At 48.7% G+C, this 23,340-nt stretch overlaps 1 protein-coding gene across 1 annotated transcript; it reads left to right on the top strand.

The window, feature by feature from the left end:
* The first annotated feature begins 1,199 nt into the window (after window positions 1-1,199).
* Window positions 1,200-18,792, top strand: LOC140532057 (SUN domain-containing protein 2-like). Its single transcript, XM_072650604.1, has 17 exons — window positions 1,200-1,330; window positions 2,008-2,207; window positions 2,765-2,899; window positions 3,149-3,244; window positions 3,515-3,608; window positions 5,074-5,170; window positions 5,815-5,910; window positions 14,295-14,546; window positions 14,701-14,778; window positions 15,505-15,548; window positions 15,900-16,065; window positions 16,380-16,601; window positions 16,783-16,867; window positions 17,077-17,192; window positions 17,344-17,511; window positions 18,343-18,435; window positions 18,679-18,792. Exons 1-17 carry the CDS (start codon window positions 1,200-1,202, stop codon window positions 18,790-18,792), a joined length of 2,187 nt encoding a protein of 728 aa, XP_072506705.1.
* Window positions 18,793-23,340: the final 4,548 nt, after the last annotated feature.

Below are 23,340 nucleotides of genomic sequence, written 5' to 3'. Positions count from 1 at the left end.
TAGCCAGGGAGACATGTGGTTTCTTGCTTTTTAGGACAAGTCTAGTAGGAACTCTCCCTGCTAGCCAAACCAGGCCTTCTTGTTCTCCCAACTGGCAGAGACATCCACTGGGGTCTCTGTCCCACGACCCAAGCAAGCATCTTGGAAATGAAAGCAGTAACCCCCAGAATACAGCTTCTGGCAAAGGTCACAGGCCCTCCAAAATCAAGGTTGGGTATATTAGAGATGGTTTTATAGCATGGATAGACTAGGAAACCAAGCTGAGATCCCCTACAACCTGGTCTCGTCTGTAATCTGAGTTAGGGGTGGTCTAATTCATGTTCATGACATCCATGTCTCCTAAGGCTGGGACAGCCTCCCTTTTGTATCAGCCCTCTGTCACTGAAACTTTGCTTGTGCAATCCTTGACAATTCAGAAATCCCTGAGGAGGCAGTGAGGTTGGAGCTGAGGGAGCTGGGGGACAGGAAGGCCCAGGGCCTGCTTTGGAGGCTCTTCCTCCAAAGAGGTATGGGGACCCCTGGAGAATTTACCACTTGTCTGTTTACTCATTTGTAAAATGAGTTCAATAATCCAGTTGTCCATTGAGGGCTCTTACTAAAGAAACACATGACCTAAGGGGTGGGGTTAGTATCTGATGGTTAGCTTGGACCCCATCCACCCTCCAGAATGATCACAGAACTGGGTGCTGTTGGGGATGAGGGGAAACAAAGACATGGAAGGGAAAGCAGGCCTTTCCCTCAGAGTTAACAACTATGGCGAGAAGGAAATTGTGTGTGTGCGAAGCGACCTGAGAACAATCCCAAGGCAAGTGTCAAAACCCCAGATTCAGTAAAGACACCAAGGGAGACATTCCAAATGGAGGCTGGAGAGAGAGTGGGGGCAGCGCTTCACCAGGGAAGCCACCTGCAAGAAGATGTCACGGCCAGCTCAGGCACAAAGCTGGCAGGCTTGGCCCTGGTGAGCAGCCACCCTCAGCGTCTGGGAGACACTTCAGAAACTCTTTAGGAAAGCGCCTCTCTGTCCCAGTGCAGCCAGCTTTCCTTTTGGAGGAATCCATCCCTCCCCTTCAACGTCTCCCCCATCAGGCTCTTCTCAGGGGGTCCCAGAAAATCACACCTAGTCAGTCAGTAAGCACAGCTTCTCATTACTTTTTGCTTCTTCCAGGAATTTCTAGCACTTCTAGAGTGAGATTTTGATGATGTCTCGACGCAGTCAGCGCCTGAGCCATCGTTACCATGTTGATGATGATGGAGGCAGCAGCAGCAGCAGCAGTGGAGGAAGTTCCCTGGTGGCTGGTCAGCACACTGCCTTCAAGGACAGTCCCTTAAGGTAAGCCACTCCACAGCGACCCTAGGTCATCTTCCAGATCACAACCACTCAGGGCAGCCAAGGGCCTGGCCAGCTTCCATGTGCACCTTTCTTTCCTGCCCCCATCTTTGGTGGAAACATCACTCTAGTGCTTTCTTTCCCCACAAATGCGAGAATTTCCTGTCCCCAGCACCGTCTCTTCCCCTTCTACCCCAACCTGGGCTGCTGCTGCCTTCACTCTCTGAGAACAGGAACTAGGGAGGGGTGACTTTGAGCATTGAGAGGGCCAGAAACTGAGGCTTAAAGCTGGGCAGGGAACAACCATCATGTGGCCCAGTACCCACGGTTTCTGGGGTGAGCTGCAGGGCCTAGCAAGAGCATAGGAAGCCATGGGGGTGATGGACCTGTGGGGGAGGAGACAGGTTCAGGTGGCTTTAGCTCCTCTTGTACCTCATCATGGTGGTTCCATTTGGAAAGAGGCCCTGCCTGGCCCATGGGAGCTGGGGATTTGTTCCAATGTTATAAAGGATTCATCTGTTGAAGGAATAAGAACAGAAGAGGGCTTTGGGGATCATTTCTTTTCATCCTAGAAGCTCCTTGAAAGTCTCTTCCTCCTCCAGGCCTTTCTCCCCCTGTTTTTCTCCTGCTTCATCTCCTTCACCCTCTTTCCTTTGCTCTTCATGCTTGGCGCCCCCCAGGACTCTGAAGAGGAAATCTGGCAGTGTGAAACGCCTCTCACCAGCCCCTCACCTGGGCCCTGCTTCCAATCCTCACACTACCTACTACAGTGAATCAGTGGTCAGCGAGTCCTACGTCAGGGGCCCCCGGGTCGCCTCGGTGGACAAAAGCTCCATCCTACAAGATCAGCTGGACAGCGATGTCTACTGGAGTGAACGTGGTGAGCTCTGGCCAGAGCTTGACAAACCCGAGGGCTTGGGCTGGGGAGAAGGAAGGAAGCTCCTCCCTGTCTTCTAAAGATTCCTAAGGAGGCTAGTGTCTGTTGGGAGTTACCTTACTCCTCCAGGTTGGCTCATCTCCCTGGATCCTCCCAGGTGGGAGATCCTTCCATTCTCCTGAAGCCCCTCAGTCCCATAGATGGCACTTTTCCAGATCTGGGTGACAATAACCATGCCTCCTAAGGCAGAAGGCCACCTGGTTTTGTGCAGCCAATGAGCTAAAAATCATCTTTACATGTTTCAGTAAAGTTCCATTACACTTAAAAACATAAAAAGTGTTCTTACCTCATACAGAAATAGGAAGGGGGCCGGATTTTGCCCTTGTGCAGAACTCCCTTGCTGCCCTAAACCACATGGGGGGGGGCTTCTGGGCTCAGACCCCCAAAGGGGTGGGAAGTCTGACTTCTGAAAAGTTCTGCCAGGTGTTCCACCTCTGGCAGCTGCTGTTGCTGGAAGCCTGAAGCTCCCTGCTTATCAGGCACCTCCATGCTCTGTGCAGGTGGGGACTTGGTGAGGAGGAGGAGAGGCCTGGGAGGTGCTGAGAACAGCAAGATCAATGGACTGAATGAGTTCAAAGTCACCTATGATATCTGTGGATCTTCCTCAGGATACTCCTCGGAGGATGACTCTGCAGGTAGGCAGCACTTCCTGCCTACTGGAACTCCATCCCCTGGACGCTGCCCCGTGTACTTTGAAGGGTGCCCCATCCAGGGGGGATGGGGAGAACATAGATTTCAGATAAAAGGAGAGAGAACTCTGCAGTCTGGCTCCAGGTGGGGGTTTGGAGGTTGGGAGGGCCCAAGCCTCAGCATGGTAATGGGGATGCCTGAGGCCCACTTGTGTCTCCTTCTGGGTGGCTCCTCATGTCTTCACTTTCCTGCAGGGCACACACTTATGGACCAGCCTGGCTCAGCATCCTCATTAAGGAATGCTGCCTCCCAAGTTGGCGCTTTCTTGTGGGTGGCCATCACTTTTCCAGGTGGGTTCTGGGAGTGTGTGGGCACACTGCCCAGGGCAGTCCCTGCTGTGGGCCCATAAGAGCTTCCTCATTCCTACGCTGGGGCACACCAGGCCTGGGTGCTAACCCTAGGACAGTGTGTGGAGACAGGCTTTTATGGCAGGATCCCCAGGCACAGCTAGAGAGCCTTGGGAGATTCAAGGAGCAGCTGCAGAGTGAGCAGGCTGGGAGCAAGCTAACTCTGGGATAGGAGGGCGAAGCCTTTGAACCCCTCTGCTGGGACTTTTACAGGTTGGCTCTTTGGCCTGTTCTACTGGTGGCTGGGCACTAACTGCTACCGCCTGACCACAGCTGCCTCCCTGCTGGACGTCTTTGTCTTAACCAGGTCAGTGAGGCTTCCCTGGGCTCTGCCAGAACCAAAGAACCCATGCTTGAAAAAGCTTCACCACGCTTGAGCTCAGTTCAGCTTTTGAGACTTTTGTGCCATGAATCTTATGACAGAAGGTCAGGTCAGGGTCAGGGGTGTGCTGGAATCAGCTGGAACCAGCTTGAACCTGCTCCTGAGTGTCAGCTACCAGTCAGGGCTCCTCTGGGTATCTAGACTGAAGAAGAAGATGGGACAAGTTGTGTGTGCCTTCACCTCCTTCAGAACTGCTTGTTAACCCTTCCCCAGCACATGCCAATCCCCATGAGCACAGGTGCTGCTCTATTCCTGAGTATCTTGGAGGAGCTGTCCCCTCAGTAGTTCCTGCCTCTCATCTCCACTGACTCTGGTGGCTTCACCTTGGCCAGTTGGAAAGTCCTGAGCTCCCAGGGGTTGTAGTCTCTTCCCAGTCCTTCGCGTAGCCAGGCCATCCTTACAGTTTCTCTGTGGGGGGTCATGTCCAGGTTTCCAGGCAGCCTCCAGGGCTGTGTCCAGGAGCCTGTAGAGCAGGGGTAGGGAACCTGCGCTCTCCAGGCCACATGTAGCCTTCTAGGTCCTGGGGTGCAACCTTTGGACTGAGGCCAAGTTTTACAGAACAAATCCTTTTCTTAAGGAGATTTGTTCTTGGAAGTCTAGATTCAGTCAAAGGGCCACCCTTGAGGACCTCAAGTGCCACATGTGATCTCCAGGCTGCAGGTTCCCTATCTAGCTCTGGATTCTTGGGGCCACAGGCTAGGCCCAGGGAGACTAGCCAACCTTGTCAGGGCTTACTCCTTCCAAGTCCCAATTTGACAAGCACTGAAATGATTTAGCCAAAAGAAGCCTGCCCAATTCACTAGCATATAAGCACATTCCTGAGAGCCCTGGGAGGGAGATGCCTTCCACCAGCCCTGTCACCTTTCATAACAACATTCACACATTTGACCAAGGTCAAATTTTCTCCTTCCACTTGACCTCGAGGGCTGTCCATAAAAGCCCAGAGCTCCCCACCGTAGCTGTCCCAGGGTGGGGGCACACCCTTTGTTGGTTTCCTCAGCAGCTCAGGGAGGGTCGCACAGGAATCTGGTGGGGAAGACCAGGCACTAATGTCTCCTCCTTCATCCCCATGAAATCCAGGAGCTTTTCAACTCTGAAGAAGTTGTTTCTGCTTCTCTTGATGCTGTTGCTTCTGGCTTCGCTGGCTTACGGTGAGCCTTGCTGAGTCCCCAGGGCACCCTGCCAGCCCAGACAGACAAGGGCTTGGGGGCAGAGCTGCTGAACGCAAGTCTGGAAGACAGAGCTTTGAAGGGGAGCCTTTAGCCTTTAGGGGAAAAGGGACCCAGGCCTTGTATGGGAAAGTTCTTGTGCCTGAAATGGGATAGACGGCCTGTGTCTCCTCCTCTTGATCCAATCCCACAAGCCTTTCTTGTGCATCTTCTGTATGCAGGCCTCCCAGACTCATGCTGCATGCCTACTATGACAGTGCTGGCTTTACATGGGTGTTTGATCTGCCCCCTCAGTGGTCACTGTCAAGGCACTTGAGGGTGGGGGAACTGGTAGAAGAGCTGAGTCCACAATGAATGGGTTAGCTGGGCAGGACACAGCCAATGCCAGCTCTGGAGGCCTTTGCCCCTTCTCACTGGGGAGAATGGACAGGGTGGTCCTCCCTGGATGGTCCCAAAAGAGCTGTACTCTGTTCAGGAACCATGACATCACTTACCCCCTACTATGAGATGAAGCCCAGCTTGGGAATGGTGACACCACAAGCTGTCAGTTACCAGGACCTCTATTCAGCTGGCATCTCCTGAAAGCACTCTGATCCTCCAGAAGAGACAGGGCTGTATGTGGACCAGGCTTGGGACCAGGAGGCAGGACTTCTCCATGTCCTCTCCCCAGCTGCTTCTTGTCCCTCATTTTTCTCATAATCCAAAAGTGTGTAATGACTCCTGAAAGGATCATGAGAGATGCCTTTCCTGAAGGGTCTTGCCTTCCAGATCATGGGGCCCATAATGCATGCACCTTCCTTGGGCCAGGGTCTGAGCCCATGTGGATGTGACACTGCCAGACACAGTCCAGGTGTAGGTCCTCATCCTGGACATGTTTCCCTTCTGGTGCCTCAGCCTCTGCCTTCATTAGCCTTTCCTCCCATGTGCTAGGTGCTTGGTATTTTTACCCCTATGGACTACAGACATTCCACCCTGCTATGCTGTCCTGGTGGGCAGCAAAGGGCAGCAACAGGAGAGAGGAGGTGTGGGAAGCAGGAGAATCCACCCCATATTTCCAGGTGAGTGCCTGGGTGAGTGCCAGGAACACTTTGTGCAGGACAGGCAGACAGTCTGCTCACAACCAAGTCTGTTCCAATCAACCCCAGAATCACTCAGTCCACTACCATTTCTTAAGTGTGGCCTACTGTGTGTCAGGCACTGTGCTAAGGGATGGGAATTCAAAGAAAGAATTCAAACCCAAACAAACAAGCCCACAGTCCCTGCCCTGAAGGAGTCCCCGAGTCATGAGGAAACAACTAGGTACAATGGAGATCTACCAGGACAGATGGGAGTGAAGCAGTAGAGGGAGTTGGCTATGCTGTTTCTTCTATGGCAGCCATACAGACTATTACCATACCATCTTTGAAGACAGTTCTGGCCTGGCAGGATCTTCCAGGTGGTGTCCTCTCCTAGCGCTGTCTTTGAAACAGCTCTGCAGCACTATGAGGCATCAGAGGAGGGGGAAGCAGGATTAGCCAGAGGAAGCTGCTTTTGTTTCCATTTTGTAATGAACAAAAGTCTGTTTTATTTCCCTTCTCCCTCTCCCACCCATTCAGAAAAATGAAAAGCAAACCACTTGTAACAAATGTGCAGAGTTAAGCAAACCAGTCCCTTTTTGGCCATGTCTAAAAGATCTATGTCTCCTTCTGCCTCCTCAGGCCATCTCTCTGTCAGAAGTTGGGTCATTTTCCAGAAAAGTACTTGGTCACTGCATCGATCAGAGTTCTAAAGTCTTTCAAAGTTGCTTCTTTGTGGTTCTTCTCACTCTGCTCTGCACCAGTTCATACAAAGTCTTCTCAGGTTTCTCTCAATACCACCTATTTCATTGTTTCTTAGAGCACGGTTGTATTCAATCCTTACACCATAATTTATTCAGCTCTTGCCCAGTTCGGGGGCAAGCCAGTAGTTTCCATTTCTTTGTCTTTGCTGTTTGGGTGCCAAGTGTGTGTCATGCAGAAGATAGGTCATTCATCTCAGTGGTGACAGTCTCTTCTTAATGGTCTGTGCTGTGGGTCAAGAGATGAGAATATAAATCCAGGCTATAATGAAGCCTTCATTTAGTAACCTCGATTTATCCATGGATTTCCATCTCCAAATTCATCAATCTTTGCACCAGGGCCACTCACAAGCAGCATTAGGAGACTCTCTCACCTTGGATATGCAGATCCCTGGGGAGCCAGGGTCAGAAAACCTGGGCTCAAGTTTGAGCTTTGCCACTTGCTAGCTTTGGGACCTGGGGCAGTTCAATGCCAACCTCTCAAGACTCAGCCTCCCGCGTTCCCCTGCTGCCTTCAACTGAAATCATAGTTGCCTCCCCCAAAAGGCCTTCCCTAACACCTTGTCACACAGTGAAGTGATTCTGGGGGGGTCTCCAGAAATTGGTAGCAGAGCCCAGACTATCAGAGTTGATCAAGCTGGGAAGACTTGAAGGCTGTGTGCAGATCCTGGTGTCTGCCCACCAGAAGCTTGGCCACCAGGTGATTGGATTTGGGGAGTCATGATGACTTGGGAAGCAGATAAAAAGACCAAACAACCTTTGCCTTCTGCAGCCACCTTCTGTTTGTGGACAGAGGTCAGGGGACCTCAGAGAAGGACAAAGAGTACTTGGTCTCCCTCAGTCCTCACACAGTCCAACCACAGTCTAAGTGGTTGACATTATTCCTGTGCAATCTGAGGGGTGACATGGAGTGGTGGGATAAAGGACATGGCTCTAGAAACAGCAACAGATGAGGTGCTGGATGTCAGATTCACAATGAGGTCCACGATTTTGGACACAGCCAGTGTCAGAATTTGATTTGTCTGACTTCTCATGTCAGCTGCAAGGAGTTTTTTTTCAGATGTGGGGGGGAAAACAATCAGTGGAATGATCACTCACAGGCAGAAGAATTTGGAGGAGGCAAATCAGCCTCAAGGATTAGATTTCATCACATTTTTAAAGGCAACTTAAAAACCCCATAGTTGCTATTCCAAATGAGCATAAGGCAACAGAGGGCAAAGGAAGTCCAGGAGGAAGCTGAGAAGATCATTTTGTCCTTGTGACCCCAACACTCGGCATAGCCTGTTACACTTAGTGGGAGTGTATCAGTGTTTGTTGGCTGTCATTGTACTAAGTCCACAAAACAACGTGCAAGGGAAGAAGACACAACTATTATTTGTCAGTAAGAAAGTCCGCAGGCACAGGATACATGATCAGCACCAAAAGATGTCACAACGAAACCAAAGGACCATCTTCACGGAATGAGAAATGCTGGTTACACGAATCATTTCAGCATCAAGGACCAGATCAGTGACTGGGCCCCACAAAGGTCAAAATCGAGCAAGTTAGAAGAAAGGGGGACAAAAGGGGAAAAAACATACCGTACAGCTCCAACAGCTCCAGTCCTTCCTCTTCAGATGTGTCAACCACTCAGGCACGGCAAAAGGAACACTGACTCATAGCATCGTTTCCTAAGGATGTTTGACTGCTGCCCCAAAACATCACATTCCAGTGAGAAGGCCAGCAATCCTAGAGGCTGCCTCCCTCAGAGACCAGCGGCTCTTGGCAAGCAAAGAAACCAAAGGCAACGCTGGATCTGAAAATAGGCCACTGGCGCAAGAGAAGAAGAGGGTGGTGACTAAAGGATACAAACAGTGGCCCCGTGAAACGGCAAACATCAGGAAGGGCCCTCAGCCTCCCTCTTCAGCTCAGTCCTGAGAGTGGAGGCCTCCAAATTCTTGAGGCAGCTCCTTCCCCTCTCAGTGACTCACCTTGTTAGGAAGCTGTTCTTGCCTCTGAAATGTGCCACAACTTCTACCTTGCCAGGACAAGCAAAGCAACTCTAACCCCGTCCATGTCCACAAAGTCTGAAAACCGTTTTCATGTCTCCTCATCGTGTTGTGTGTTTCCAAAAGTTTTCTTGATATCATTGGTTTTTACTTAACCTACCTTTCCCAGTGTGTCTTCTCAGAAAGAGAAGCAGGGAATTTGGAAAAACCCTGCAAAGCTTGTGTGATCTACTAGTGAAAATCATTTTGAATTAGGTACATCTTTACACACACACACACACACACACACACACACACACACACACACACACACGCACACATCCCACTGACTTTGAAGACTTGTCTCTAGCTTTTGCTTTCATGTGACCCACCTTGCTCAGTGTATCCTTCCCATTTTGCCCTCCCACAGAGCCAGCCCTTAAGCAAAAGAATAAACCAAAAAGGGGAAGAAAAGTTCAGCAGAACACAGCAGGCGAGCCCAGCATTAGATGCAGGTTCCCTGCCAGTATTTCCCACCCTAGCCAGGACGGGAAGGGAAGAAGATCCTCATGGGTCATGTCTGTTCTTTCCATTTCCATGGTTGTCTGTGGTGCTTGTTTTCTTGTTCTCCTCATTCATTTATTCCACTTTTCCCCAGTTCATGTAAGTCTTCTAATTAAGCAGAGTTGTGGCTTCGTACAGCATAGTCAAATTTCCTTGTATCCATAAGCCACTCCTCTGTCAATGAGTTCTTTGCTACCAAAGAACTTTCTTAGTGGTTCAATAGGTATGGCACTGAATAAGTTAATTTAGGTAGTTTTATCATTTTTATGCTACTGGCTTGACCTACCCACGAGGAGTGAGTACATCTCCAACTGTTGAGATCTCTACGTATGAAGAATGTTTTGTAATTGTGTTCATATAGTTCCTGTGTGTGTCTTGGCAGGCAAACTCTCAGGTTGTATACAGTATACAATTGTATACAGTTATTTTCAATGGAATTTCTCTTTCTATCTCTTCCTGCTGGATTTTCTTGATTAATATATAGAAATGCTGATGGTTTTGATGGGCTTCCAACTTTCTTTAAGTAATTGTTTGAACTGGTTTTGTTTTAAACTGGTTTTTTAGATGACTCTCTAGGGTTCTCTTGGTAAACCATTGTATCATCTACCAAAAGAGATAGTTTTGGTTCCTCATTGCAGTTTTTTCCCTTCAGTTTCTTTTCTGCCTTATTGCTATATCTAGCAGTTGCTGTAACTGGTACAACACTGAATAGCAATGGTTGGCAATGGACTTTCTTCCTTTACCGTGATCTTACTGGGAAGGCTTATCCCCATTACATATCATGCTTGCTCTTGGTTTTAGTTAGATAATACTTATTTTAAAGAAGACTCCATTTATTCCTGTGCTTTCTAGTGTTTTTCAACAGGGATGAGGCATTTTGTCAAAAGCTTTGTCTGCACCTGTTGAAATCATATAAATTTGTTGTTTATGTTATTGATATAATCAGTTACATTTATAGTTTTCCTAATAATTGACCCAGGCCCAACTTCTTGGTATCAATCCAGCTTGGTCACAGTGTCACAATATATCTTTGTGATATATTCCTGTAATCTCCTTTCTTAGCATTTAATATTTTTCATCAATATTCATTAATGAAATTGATCTATAGTTCCCTCTCTTGGGGAGACGTGACTCTCCTTGGTTTGGGTATCAAGATTATATTTTTGTCATAGAAAGAATTTGATAAGATTCTATCTTTACCTGTTTTTCAAATAGTTTATTTAGTGTTGGAATTGATTACTTTTTAATCATTTGGAAAAATTTGATTTAGTCCTGGGGTTTTTTCTTAGAGAGATCATTTATAGCTTGTTTCGTTCCTTTTTCTAAGATGGGGTTATTTAAGGGCTCTGTTAAACAGGACTATTTACATTTGTAAAATTCATTTCATTTAGATTTTCATTTTTATTATTGGCATGTAGTTGGGCAACAAAGCTCCTAGTAATTACTTTTATTTTCTCTTCATAGATTGTAAATTCACTGTTTTCATTTTCTGATGTAATAATTTGGTTTTCTTTTGTAAAAATTAAATTAGCCAAGGATTTATCTATTTAATTGTTTTTCTCAAAGCTTATAGTTTTATTTATTAGTTCATTGGGGTTTTGTTCTTTCAATTTCGTTCATCTTTCTATCGATTCAAGATTTTAATTTTGGTGTTTAATTGGGAAGGGATTAATCTGTTGGTTTTCTAAATATTTTAGTAGCATGTCTAATTCTTTAATCTGTTTCTTTCTCTCTTTGATTGATGTAAGCATTTCAAAATATACATTTCCCTCTAAGTCCTGCATTGACTGCATCCCCAAAATTTAGTTATGTCATTGTCACCATGAAATTGTTAACCATCCATTCTTTAGGATCCATTCTGCAAGATCCATTCTTTTTCTCCAACTCCTCTATTTGTGTATCTTTCTGTTTCAAGCATATTTCTTGTAAATAACATATTGTTGGATTCTGGTTTCTAATCCATTCAACTGTATTCTTCCATTTTATGAGTGAGTTCATCCCATTCCCATTCACAGTTGTGTTCATTAAATGTATATTTTTTTCCATGCTATTCTTTTACACTCATCCTTTTGTTTTTTACTCTGTCCCTTCTTCAGTAATCTTTTGTTTCTGACCTTTGCCTCCCTTAATCTATCCCGTCATTCTTCCCTCCCCCTCACCTTTCTCTTAGACGCTTTTCCTCCTACTTCTCCTTGGGTAAAATGAATCTCTCCATCTAATTGTGTGTATATGTGTATTCTTCCCTCTTTCAACCAGTTCAGATGAGAATAAGGTTCGTGTTGCCTGTTCCCCTCTTCTGTCCCTCCCATTGTATAAACTCTTTCTAGTGCACCCCATTTATGAGATAACTTTCTCCATTCTTTCTCTCCTTCCCCACAACCTTCCAGTGCATTTCTCTTCTCCACCCTTCCATTCTTTTGAGATCCTCACAACATAATACAGTCATTCAGGTCGCTATCTATTTAGACTGCTTCTAGGACCCGTGGTGATCATAAAATTCTGAAGTGGTTACATGTATCATCTTGCCACACAAGGGATCTAAACAATTTGCCCTTTTTTAGTGACTTGTGATTTCTCACTCATGTTCACCTTATTATTCTTCTCCTGAGTTCTGTGTTTGAATGTCAAATTTTCTATTCTATTCTGGTCTTTTCATCAGGAATGCTTGAAAGTTCTCTATTTCACGAAGGGTCCTTATTCCCCTGTAGGACGATACACAGTTTTGCTGGGTAGTTTAATCTTATTGTGGGCTCTAATCCTAGATCTTTTCCACTCCAGAATATGATATCCCAAGCCCTGTACTCCTTTAATGTGGAAGCTTCTAAATCTCATGTGTCCTGACAGTACTGGATTATTTCTCTCTGGCTATTTGCAGAATTTTCTCCTTGACCTGGCAGTTCTGGATTTAGAACAGTTGCTGGGAGTTTTCATGTAGGGGTTTCTTTCAGGAAATGATTTGTGGTTTCAAGTTCTACTTTGCCCTCTGATTCTAACACATCTGGGCATTTTCCTTTGTTGAGCTCCTTTTTTGTTCCTGGCTTTTGGATAGACAAATGACTCTCCAATTCTCTCTCCTCAATCCATTTCTAGGTCATTGGAGTTTTGTATGAGATCCTATACATTTTCTCTTGAATTGATTTTATTTTTTGTTGTTGTCTCCTAGAGTTATTAGCTTCTATTTGCTCAGTTCTAATTTTTAAGGAATTCAGTATTTTTGTGCCTCTTTTACTAATTATTCATTCTTTTCTCATATCTTTCTTGTACCGCTTTTTAAAAATTTTTCCTCTTCCACTCTTAAAATCACTTTTTGTTCATTTTTATCTCATTCTTTAACTCTTCTAGGAATTCTTGTTCAACTCTTATCCAATCTACCCTTTTTCTTGGAGGATTTGCTTAAAGATATCTTCAAGTCATTGCCTTCTTCTGTCTTTCTGTCTTGAGCCATAGTAGCCCTTTGTGGTCAGGTTCAGTTTTGTTTACTCATTCTTCCAGCCTATTTCTTGACTATGAACTTGATGTTGGCATTGGGCTCAGCTCACCTCTGGGCTTTCTTAGTTCAGTCCGCAAACTTTCAGTGCTTCCATAGTGGTGATATCTGTTCACTGCTATTCTTGTCTGAGTTGTGCAAGTTCCTGACTCAGGTTTAGGTCTTCTGGCTTGCGGGTGCTGGAGTTTCTGTAGAATGTTATTGGACTCAGTCATTGTTAGCACACTTTGAGGTTCTGCAGGTTCAGAGGGACCGAACTTATTGACTCTTCTTGCGTCTGGGTCTCCTACCCGAGGTATCCCACTGCAGGACTAAAAGTGAACATTGAGCCCCCAGCTGTGCTCTGGGGCTCAGGTCCAGAACCTCTTTGCAGAACCCCTTTCTTGATCAGTGCTCAGCTAGGGCCTCGCTCACTCATAACTGCTCCTCTCAGCCCTACGTCTGTAGCCTAGAAGAGTCATTTGGCCCCCTTCATGCTCCCAGGATAGCCTGGGATCTGCTCCTGCTCAGGGATTCAGTTCTAGCCCTTTTACCATCCTTGGGCAATGAAATGCTTCCCACTGTCCTGGCTGCCATTATGTTGGGCTCCTGGCCAGCCCCCACCTCAGTGTCCACAGCTCTCTTATTTCTTAAGCTTCCCTGGGCTGGAGAAATGACGCACAGGGATGTTTTCTTGGCTTTCCTCATGAGAATGTGGTCTGGCACATTATCTAGATGGTTAGAGAGGAGGTGGGCTGGGCTCATCAAAAATGCCCACCCTCCCTCTGTTCTCTTGGTTCTGCCCCTGTGCTGTGTGGTTGGTGGGGAGGGGACCTTCTGCATGCTTAGCCTCCTTTGTACCTCTTGGGGAGGTCTCTGACCTGGCTTTTTGCCCTGAGCTCTCTCAGCTTCTTTGCCATTTCGACCCTGGTGACCCTGGCCCTCCCTCATCACTCTCCTGGCTCACTGCCGCAGTGTCCTGAGTGGCCTCCCTGCCTCCAGTCTGTTCTGCACTCTGCTCTCAAAGGAACTTTCCTTAAGAACAGAGCAGACCAAGTGACTTCCCTCCTCAGTCAATGGCAGGGCCTCCCCTTTGCCCCCCAGAGGAAAACAGCCCCACCCTGTCTTTCCAGCCTTAGCCTCATTGGTCTTCTGTACTCCTTTCACACTCGGTGACCCTACCCAAATGGCTGCCCCCATGCTGAGAATTCATTCTGGTGCTCTTTCTTCCAGTCAGCCTGTCAACCCACATGTATTTATTAAGCACTTCCTCAGTGCCGGGTCCCGGCCTAGGGGACACAGGTACACAAAATGAAACCATTCCCATTGACCAGGAACTTCCATTCTCAGGCGGAGACCAACAATGCTTACGTTTTTGTAAATAGCGTAAGTGTGAAATGAAGAAATCTGCCGACAGCAGTTAAACGACCTGGTGGCTTTTAATGTCCTTGTCTCCTCCATTCAAATGGAAGTTCTTCGTACACAAGAAAGGTTTCCTTCTTGGTCCTTGTGTTCTCAGCACTCAGCCCCACCTCGGGCACACAGTGGTGCTTAACAAATGCCCAGTGCTCCTTGTTCCTCCTCCTAAGAGACTTTTCATCTTTGTGTGTTTTCCTCCTTGTTCCCAAGGCTGAACAGCATGTCCTGTCCAAGGTTCATGCCCTAGAAAGGCGGCTGGAAACTCTGGCTTCTGAATACTCTGCACGTTGGCAGAAGGAGGCCATCAGGCTGGAGTTGCTGGAGCTGCAGGGGGCCAGTGGGAATGGAGGTGGAAAAAGCCTGAGCCACGAGGATATTTCAACTCTCCTGGAGGGCCTGATGAGCCAATGGGAACCCACCCTGAAGAAGGACTTCCGTAGGGACACCACTGCCCACATCCAGGTGAGGAGAACGCTCTGCTAAGAAGACCAGGTCGGCAAGCCCAGCTAGTGGAAGGCATAGAGGTCTTGAGGTGAGGCAGCACTCTGGGCTTGGCAGGACCTGCCAAGTTCTCTGGGTCTTGTTGAACGCCTGTCTCCTTTTTTGTGGTCTCCAGGAAGCACTCACCACCCTCAGGGCAGAACATCGGCAAGATTTGGATAATGTTCTAAAGAAGATTTCTCAGGCATCCCAGGTAATCCAGAAGCTCTGACGCTTCTGGAGGCAGAGACACAGGGGATGGAGGGCGGGGGGGGGGGGGGCACGGGGGGAGTGGGGCGAAGGGGTGGAGAGGGGGCAGAGACGTCTTGGGGGAGGTCACTTGTAGCTGGAAATGTTGGTGCTGCTGTCAGTAGACCTAACACTTGCTTACAGGTTTCTGGCCAGATTCCATACTTGTATGGGAGCATATTCGATTGACTCATTGTCCCTGAGAGCTCCTGTCTGAGGACTCTGGATCCCCTTGTCCGAAGGATAAGCAGAGAGCTTACTGATCTAAAGCAACCTAAGCCTCCTCCTGTAGCTCCTTTCTGGAACCCCTTTCCTGTACTGAGCACATCCATGCATGAAGACTAGGGAGGGATAAGATTGTCAATGAGAAGACTGTAACTCAACAGCTGAGTTTGAAACTCTTTTCAGGGACTGAGAAGTGACCTCACCACTCTAGGGAAAGTGGTTCATGCCTAATCTCAGCTGAGTTGGGGTCTCTGTCAGATGCCTCCTCTTGGTGGGATGATAAGAGAGGAGTCCAGTCTTTGAAAGGTCTAGCCCAAACTCAAGGTCAAGATTTCTGGAGCCCAACAGTTTGCAGAGACTCAGATCCTCCTTAGCAGACAGAGGGTCCACCCAGAGGAGACAATGAGTCCCCAGAGTGTGGTTTGGTGTTTTCATCAGTCTCATTGTGCCATCATCTTCCTTACAGGAGCTGGAAAGCTGGGTGCTCCAGCTAAAATCTGAATGGCAGAGGTAAGGCCCCAAACTAACTGGCAAAGAGAAGAGGAGGGAAGGAAGGCTAGAAAACTAGACCAGTGAAAGCACCACTGAGATTCTCTGGGGGGGTGTCAGTAGAGCCAGAATACTTGGGTTAGCATGTCCATAGGATTAATCCCAGCTGGTAAGGACCTCAGAGAGCAGATGAGGGTCCTGAGGCCTGGGAGGGAAATGACTTGCCCAGGGTCACACAGGGAGTAAATGTCAGGGAAGACTTGCACCCAGATCTCTGGTTCTGTTCTTTCCCTTTGATAGTGGTTCTGCTTGACTCTATCCTGTGTCACTAGCCAGTGGCTGCCCTTCCCTTTTCCTTTTGTCACTGTCTAGTTTGGCCCAAGAAGCCCTCCAGGAAAACATATTAAAGGCTATGGGTCCACTGGAGGCCCAGCTGGCTGGCCTGAGACAGGAACTGGTAGCCCTGAGCCAGAGACAGGCTGCAGTGGCAGAGGAAGTAGACCTTTGGCCACAGAAGATGGCAGCCCTGCGCAGTGATGTGAGTCCTCCAGTCCACCACTTAGACCACATGTGCCCCTCTCTCCAAGGTGGGCTGCCTGAGCATCTGCCCAGGGAGACCCAACCCTCTAAGGTGTCCACTGGGGTCCAATGAGATCTTTTTTGGTAGACCTGAAAGCAGTGGAAAAATGCCAGTCACTTGGTTCACAACCGTCCCTTCCCTGGCACCAGGAAGACATGCATAGGCTCTGAGCTCTCAGAGTCTTTCTAGACACCCCCTCCCCAGGTCCCCTGTCCCGGCCCTCTTTCTTCCTTACCTCTACTGTTTTGTGGATGGTCTCTGGTGGTTTCTAGGTGGAGTCTCAGTTCCCAGCCTGGATCAGTCAGTACCTTCTTCGAGACAAGGGCGCTAAGGCTGGGCTTCTTCAGCTGGAGGAGGTACAGGCCCAACTTCGGGACCTGGAGCACAGAATCCTCACTCAGGTGGCAGAAGGGCAGGTCAAATCTGCCAGTGAAGCTGCTGCCAGCCTGAGGCTGACCCTTCACAAGGAAGGAGTGACTGGGGTCACAGAGGAGGTGAGGCCTGCCCCATTCCCTGTCTGCCTGTCGGAGGTCATGGGTTTGCCCTGAGAGGAGCCTCCAGGGAAGGAAGGGGAAGCCCTGGCAGAGCAGGTAGCACACGTGGCCCTCTGGTGAAAGGGCTGGGCCAGTTCTGCAGGCAGCTAGGCCCATGAGTCCATCCATGCCTGTCTTTTAGGATGTGCACCAGATTGTGAATGAGGCCCTGAAGAGATACAGTGAAGACCGCATTGGGCTAGTGGATTATGCCCTGGAGTCCTCAGGTAGGTAGCCTGTAGAAAGCCAGAGGGCTGGGGACATGATGGTTGCCCATTAAGGGACAGCAGGAATTAAAAACTCATGATGCCCCTTATGGGACGGGGCAGTTGAAGGGCTGATGCCCTGGCAGTGACCCCTCATCTTCAGGACTACCTCTGTGTCCTGCCAGCCCTCAGCTGCCCCCACCTCACTTCTCTCCCTCTTGTTCTTTCAGGGGCCAGCATCATCAGTAGCCGCTGCTCAGAGACCTATGATACCAAGACGGCCCTTCTCAGTCTGTTTGGCATCCCCTTGTGGTACTATTTCCAGTCCCCAAGAGCCATCCTCCAGGTATGACAGAACAAAGGGCCCCCAGCTTGGCTCTCTGCCATCTCCCACCTTCTGTGGGGGCTGGGCTCTCAAGGTGGGAGGATTACACAATGGAAATCTATTCCATTGGCTGCCCACCTGACTTGTCACCTGACTTGTCTTCTGCCCACAGCCAGATGTTTACCCTGGCAACTGCTGGGCATTCCGGGGCCCCCAGGGCTTTGCTGTGGTTCGATTATCTGCCCGCATCCACCTCACTGCTGTCACCTTGGAGCATGTACCCAAAGCCCTGTCTCCCATCAGCAACATCCCTAGCGCCCCCAAGGATTTTGTCATCTTGGTGAGTATCTGAGCCTTGCAGCTCTCCATTCCAGTATGCCTGACAGCCATTTCTTAACAGCAGCATTGTGAGGTGAGGAATGGAAGGATGTGCCCATTTTACAGCTGGGATATTGAGGCTGGTCTCTGGACTCCACAACCAGCCCTTTCCCTGCTCCCCCTCTTCTTAGAGAGAAGCCAGAAGAGGACAGCTGACAGCAGTCAAGATTTCAATGCTGTCTCAGGGTCCTTTTATACAACTCCTTTATACATGGGTGCCTCCATGGCCAGGTGTCCCATGGGGGAGCTGAGTGGGGATGATGAGCACCATTCCCTACAGTCACCTCCTTAGGGCAGAGTTGGAATGTCCTCATAAGGAGGATGTGGGTGAAAAAAGTGGAGCCAGAGGAGAAGAAGAAACGTGTAGGGGAACAGGATGCTTCAGGACCTAAATACTGATAGATGAAGAAACTGAGGCACCTACAATTAAATTGTGTGTCCCAAGCCATTCAGCAGCTTAGGGGAAGAGGCAGAGAAGGAGGCCAGGGGCTTGGAGGGAAAAGGATCTGTCTACTGAGTTAGTGAGAGATGCTGGAAGGTGAGGGGACCAAAGAAGGAAACATCATGGTGGCTTTTGCTTTCTCCCCTTTACTCTCCCCAATGTATCCCCCCCTACACCCCCTTCCTCCTCCTCTTCCACCTCCTCCTCCACAACCTCCCCTTCCTTTGCCTCCCTGGATTGATCTGGATTCATGTCCTAACAGCATGACCTTTCCTCTAACCCCCTCCCATCCATCCATCCATCCATCCATCCATCCATCCATCCCTTCCCTTTGCTTTTCCTTCTCTGTAGGGGCTAAATGAAGATTCACAGTCGGAAGGGGTGGCCCTCGGGCACTTTACCTATGATAATGCTGGGGAGTCCATTCAGACCTTCCACTTTCAGGTATGGAGGGCTGGCCCCACAGTGTCCCAGGGAGGCTGGTGCTCTTGAAGGCTAGATCACCAGCCATGGGGATGCTGTGGCTTTGCTAGGAGCTGCAGTTTGAGCCAGGACCCCATGGTTCTGATAGCAACCTGAGGGATAACATTCAGCCACTGAAGAAGGCCTGGGGGGGACGGGCTCTGGGGTCAGGATGTCCACCAAGGGATCACGAGCCTTCCTGACCCCAGTCTCCTCTTCCCACAGGGCAACGACACAGCCCCATACCAGGTGGTCGAACTTCGGATCTTAAGCAACTGGGGTCACCCTGAGTACACCTGCATTTACCGCTTCCGGGTCCATGGGAAGCCTGCCAATTAGCCTCTCCCCCCCAGGGCCTTTCCCCTCTTTCCCCCTTCAGCCCCTCCCCTCCCCCAGCAAGCACTTCATCCTACTTTCTCGCCGTCTCCCACACTTCATCCCTTATGGCCACTGTGGCTTCTGGGAGAGATACAAGGTGGGAGCCTACCACCATGGAGCAGTTTGGCCCCACCCTGCCCTCTCTGATGGAGAGGAGATCACCAGCTCAGCTATTTGTTTCACTCCCCATCCTCTTGAGGGTCAGGTGGCCCAGCTCCCTACCAGGCCCTGCCTGCCCTCAGGAGGTGTATACACAGCTATGTATGATATGTTGAAGGTGTGAGTCAAGACATCATGAGGGCCTTATTATGCTCAGCAGCACTCAGAACCACAGCTTAGGCCACCTTAGCTTACCTTGCCCAAGAGTCTAGGTCAAAGAACTTGGTTTATTGAGGGCATGACAACTTGGGCAGTTCCAAAGGGCAGACTGGTAGACAGTCTGTCTTGGGCATGCCCCAGCAGGTGGCTAAAGCTCCCGTCCATGGTAGCATGCATAGTTCTCTTTACCATGGGGCATGATGGGGGCAGTCTTTGAAATCTGAAGTATCTGGGACTGGCCACAATTCCCTGGTGTTAAGTTTATTGGGATAGAGTTGGGGTTAGTTTTTTGGAGTTAAGGCTGGGATGGGAGGGGAAGGGCAAATTCTTTGGCCCTGCGGGCCCATTGTATTATGTATATAGATAGATATTTATATTTATACATAGATCTCTTTGTTCTTTGTTATCAGACAGAAAAGCTACAGGCTTCATTTCCGGCTTCCTCCCCCTGGGGCCCAGGGTGATATTCACTCCAGCTCCAGCTTGGGGTGGGGGGCAGGCTGTCAGGCACGGATCCTCACAGTGACATTGCCATCCTTCCTGCCTTTTACTGTAGGAGGGAAGGCAGGCCTTCACACCACAGGGCTGGCCACTGGTCCCTGAAGCAAGCAGGGGCACTCACTCATCTGCAGGCTTTGGGGGTCACCAGCAGACAGTGGCAGGCTGACCCTAGCTGGCCCTCAACCCAGTTTGCTCCCTCTGCTTCTGTTCGCTTACCAGGAAGCTGGCGTCTGAGCAGCCCTGCATAGGAACCTACAGATGGGGTCTTAGTTCTTCCCCATCACAAAGGCTACTGTTTAATTCTTTACTTTGATTTTTTAATCAACAAATTCTAATTTATGCCTATGCAAATATAAATTTTCTCTGGGATCTGTGGCTTCTCCTTGTCCACCTGTTGCTCTTGAGGCCAACTTGGAGTAGTGGGGAAAAGAAGGTGGTATTCTGGTAGAAACTCCCTGGTTAAAGGGTGGCTTCCTTGCTGCTGAGTGAGGCCTGGGAGGGATTGTCCTGGGCATCGAGAGGGAGCTAAGCCCAGGCCTGGGCTGGGAGAAGCAAAGCTGGGTAAGGGAACCAGAGGAGGCTTTCTCATTTCTGCCTGCTCCTTTAAAGCTCACCCAAGGCCTCTCCTGGTCTTAATCCTCCTCAGTGCGCCCAAATTGATGTTTTATACTTCCTTGTGTGTGTCTGCATATCCATACATAAACACACACCTATCCAGACAGACATTCCTCTGTGTGCCTGCTCCATCTTTCAGGAGCAGGACAGCTTTCTAAGGAAAAGAGCTTTGTGTCTGCCTTGGTCTCCCCCATAGCTAGCACAAGGCCTGCCACCCAGCAGACACTTTATCTGAGCATTGCTATTCACTTCAACTCAGGTGTAAAGAAAGAATATACTCTACAGCCTTCTCAACAAGGGGTCACCAGCATGCCTTTGACAGCTCCAGCAAGGTTTAAACACATCACAAACTGCCAGCCGTCCTCTTCCACTTTCAGACAGCTCAAGTTGTTGGGAAATTTGTCCTGAAATCAGGCTGAAATCTATCTTTGGGCATCTTCCACCCACTATTCCTCGTTCTTTCATCCTGGGTCAAGCAGAACACGCTAATCCCCCTTCCACATCACTTTTCAAATAGTAGCATTAGAGAGTGGCTACTGCGTGCCAGCCACTGTGCCGAGCACTTTACAAATATCTCCTTTGATCCACACAACAACCCTGTGAGGTAGGCACCATTTCTAGACCCATTTTGCAGATGAGGAAATGTAGGCACAGAGGTGAAATGACTTGTCCAGGGTCACACAGCTGGTAAGTATCTGAGGGAGAATTTGAACTTGGATCTTCCTGCTTCCAGGTGCAGAGTTCCATCTCCTGTGCCACCTGAAGACAGTTCTCATGGTCCTCTGACAGCTTCTCAAGGGCCTTACACCATGTTCTTGGAGCCCTTCATCCTTCTGTTCACCCTTCTCTGAATGCACCTCACCTTGGTCATTTCTTTCCCACACTGTGATGCTCAGGCCTGAACACTGCCCTCTGGCTGTGGTCTCCTCAGGACAGACTTGGGCTGACCTATTACTGACCCCCCTTCCTAGATCGTAGGCCTCTCCATGCCCCTCAGGAAGGCACTGGTCATTCCAACCATCAAGTTTAACTAGTGATTCACACAGACACTGCTATCCCCTAAAATCCCCAAATCCTTTAACAGGAGCCATGGCTGCATCACCCTCCCCCACTCATTGGTTTTTCTTTTCTAATTCTTGTTGAGGACTCTGCTTTTACCTCCACTGGATATTTTCATTTGGATAGAATCCTAAATTTTAGCTAGCTGAAACCTCCTCCATCCTATCAGTCATGTGACATCTCCACCCCTCCCTCCCAGCTCTAGCATTGGCACATTTGGACAAGCACACCTTGTGCTATTTCACTGAAGTCGTTGATAAAAATGCTGAACAAGCACGGAGAAAAGGGGAGATCCCTGGGGCAATCAGGACAATTCCCCTGAGACCTCCCAGGGAGCTGGCATCAGCTCATTAGCCAGCACTCGACAGGTAGGGCAATGTAACCCGTTAACCCTTTCCAAATCCACCTGTCATCTGAGATTCAGACTGTGCTAAAATCTGACTGCACTTTGCAGAATTGCTCTGATCCAAGCAAAGACTAGCAGCTCATCAGACACCATTTTACAAGGGATCTGGGATCTTGGCAGCGTAGGCAGGAAATGCACATTTTTATCCTGTGCAGTTCTGCCCTCCTGTCACGAAAACAAACTGCTTCGTGGACCAAAGGAGAGATAGTGCTCAGAGTCTGAAAAAGTGCTTGTTCAACTGAGGTTGGAAATGGCTTTCTTGATGGAGCAGTTCCCACCTGCTTGATGAACTCATGCACCTTATATAAAGCAGTGAATAGGAAGGGAGAGTTCAGGATTCTCTGTCCAGAGTCACTTGCCCATAATGTCTCATTGAGGCACAAAGCACAAATGGGGCAAGAACATAAAATCAGGGTTACCTAAGGGACATTTAGAATAGGCTGGAGCTCACCTTGAGATGGGAGAGAAGGGAGAGTGAGGTTAATAAACCTTTGCCTCTATGCTTCTAACTTAAGGGGGGAGTGGTGGGGGGGAAGAGTTTAAAAAGGAAAGTAAGTTAATCTGGGTCCTACAATTACCTAAAGGTAACCTGTCCAATCCAGTAGGCAGAGATGCAGAGATTTTACAGAGCTCTAGGGAGCCCAGCCTCTTAACAGGCATGACCTGGATGAAGATCCCGACCAGGAGACTGAGAAAGGGCAGTCAAACATGAAGGAAGAAAAACAGGTGAGGTTGGACTCATGAAAACCTGGAGAGAAAAGAGTGGGAAGGAGAAGAAGACCCTGGATTCAATCCTGGGTCCGTTACTCTTCTCTCTTCATTCTACTTCACTCAGTGATCTCATCAGCTGCCATGGATTGAATCACCCTCTCCATGCTCATGATTTCTCAAATCTACCTATTCTGCCTAAAACCCTGTGCTGACCTCCAGTCTTTCATCTCTCGTTGCTTTGTTGATGCCACAAATTGGATGTCGTGTAGACATTTTCAACTCAACATGTCCAAAACAGAACTCTTCATCTTCCCCCTATTCTTTCCCCTCCTACCTTCCCTATTACTGTAGAGGGCACCACCATCTTCCAGGCTCCTAACCTTGGCATCATCTTCAAATCCTAACTTCTGTCCAAGGGATTGCCAAAGATTGTCCAATTTACCTCTGCAACATCTCTTGTGGATTTCAGCTTTGCAGCACCTCTCATCAGTTTCACCTCTCCAACATCCCTTGCAGATTTCACCCTTCAACATCTCTCAGATTTCAGCTTTGCAGCATCTCTGATCAGTTTTACCTCTCCAACATCTCTTGTCCATTTCAGCTTTGCAACATTTGTCATCAATTTCACCTCTCCAACATCTCTTGTCCATTTCAGCTTTGCAGCACCTCTCATCAATTTCACCTCTCCAATATCTCTCACAGATTTCATCTTTACAGCATCTCTCATCGGTTTCACCTCTCCAATATGTCATGCAGATTTCACCCTTCAACGTCTCTTGCAGATTTCACCTTGGCACCATCTCTCCTCAGGCTCACCTCTGCAGCATCTTTCAAAAACAGAACTTTCTTCTCTGATGCTGCCCCTACCCTAGTCCAGGCCTCATCTCCTGTGCACTGTT

This window comes from Notamacropus eugenii, chromosome 3 (assembly GCF_028372415.1).
Source record: "Notamacropus eugenii isolate mMacEug1 chromosome 3, mMacEug1.pri_v2, whole genome shotgun sequence".
In the NCBI taxonomy this organism is placed as follows: domain Eukaryota; kingdom Metazoa; phylum Chordata; class Mammalia; order Diprotodontia; family Macropodidae; genus Notamacropus; species Notamacropus eugenii.
The sequence above is the reverse complement of the archived record's forward strand: the minus strand, read 5'-3'. Positions and strand labels throughout refer to the sequence as shown.

Excerpts from the sequence above, each read along its gene's own strand:
- LOC140532057 (XM_072650604.1), top strand. The coding sequence starts at position 1,200 with ATGTCTCGACGCAGTCAGCGCCTGAGCCATCGTTACCATGTTGATGAT. Across the intron at positions 14,779-15,504 it reads AGATTTCTCAGGCATCCCAG|GAGCTGGAAAGCTGGGTGCT; the intron begins GTAATCCAGAAG and ends TCTTCCTTACAG. Across the intron at positions 17,193-17,343 it reads CCCCAAGAGCCATCCTCCAG|CCAGATGTTTACCCTGGCAA; the intron begins GTATGACAGAAC and ends TTCTGCCCACAG.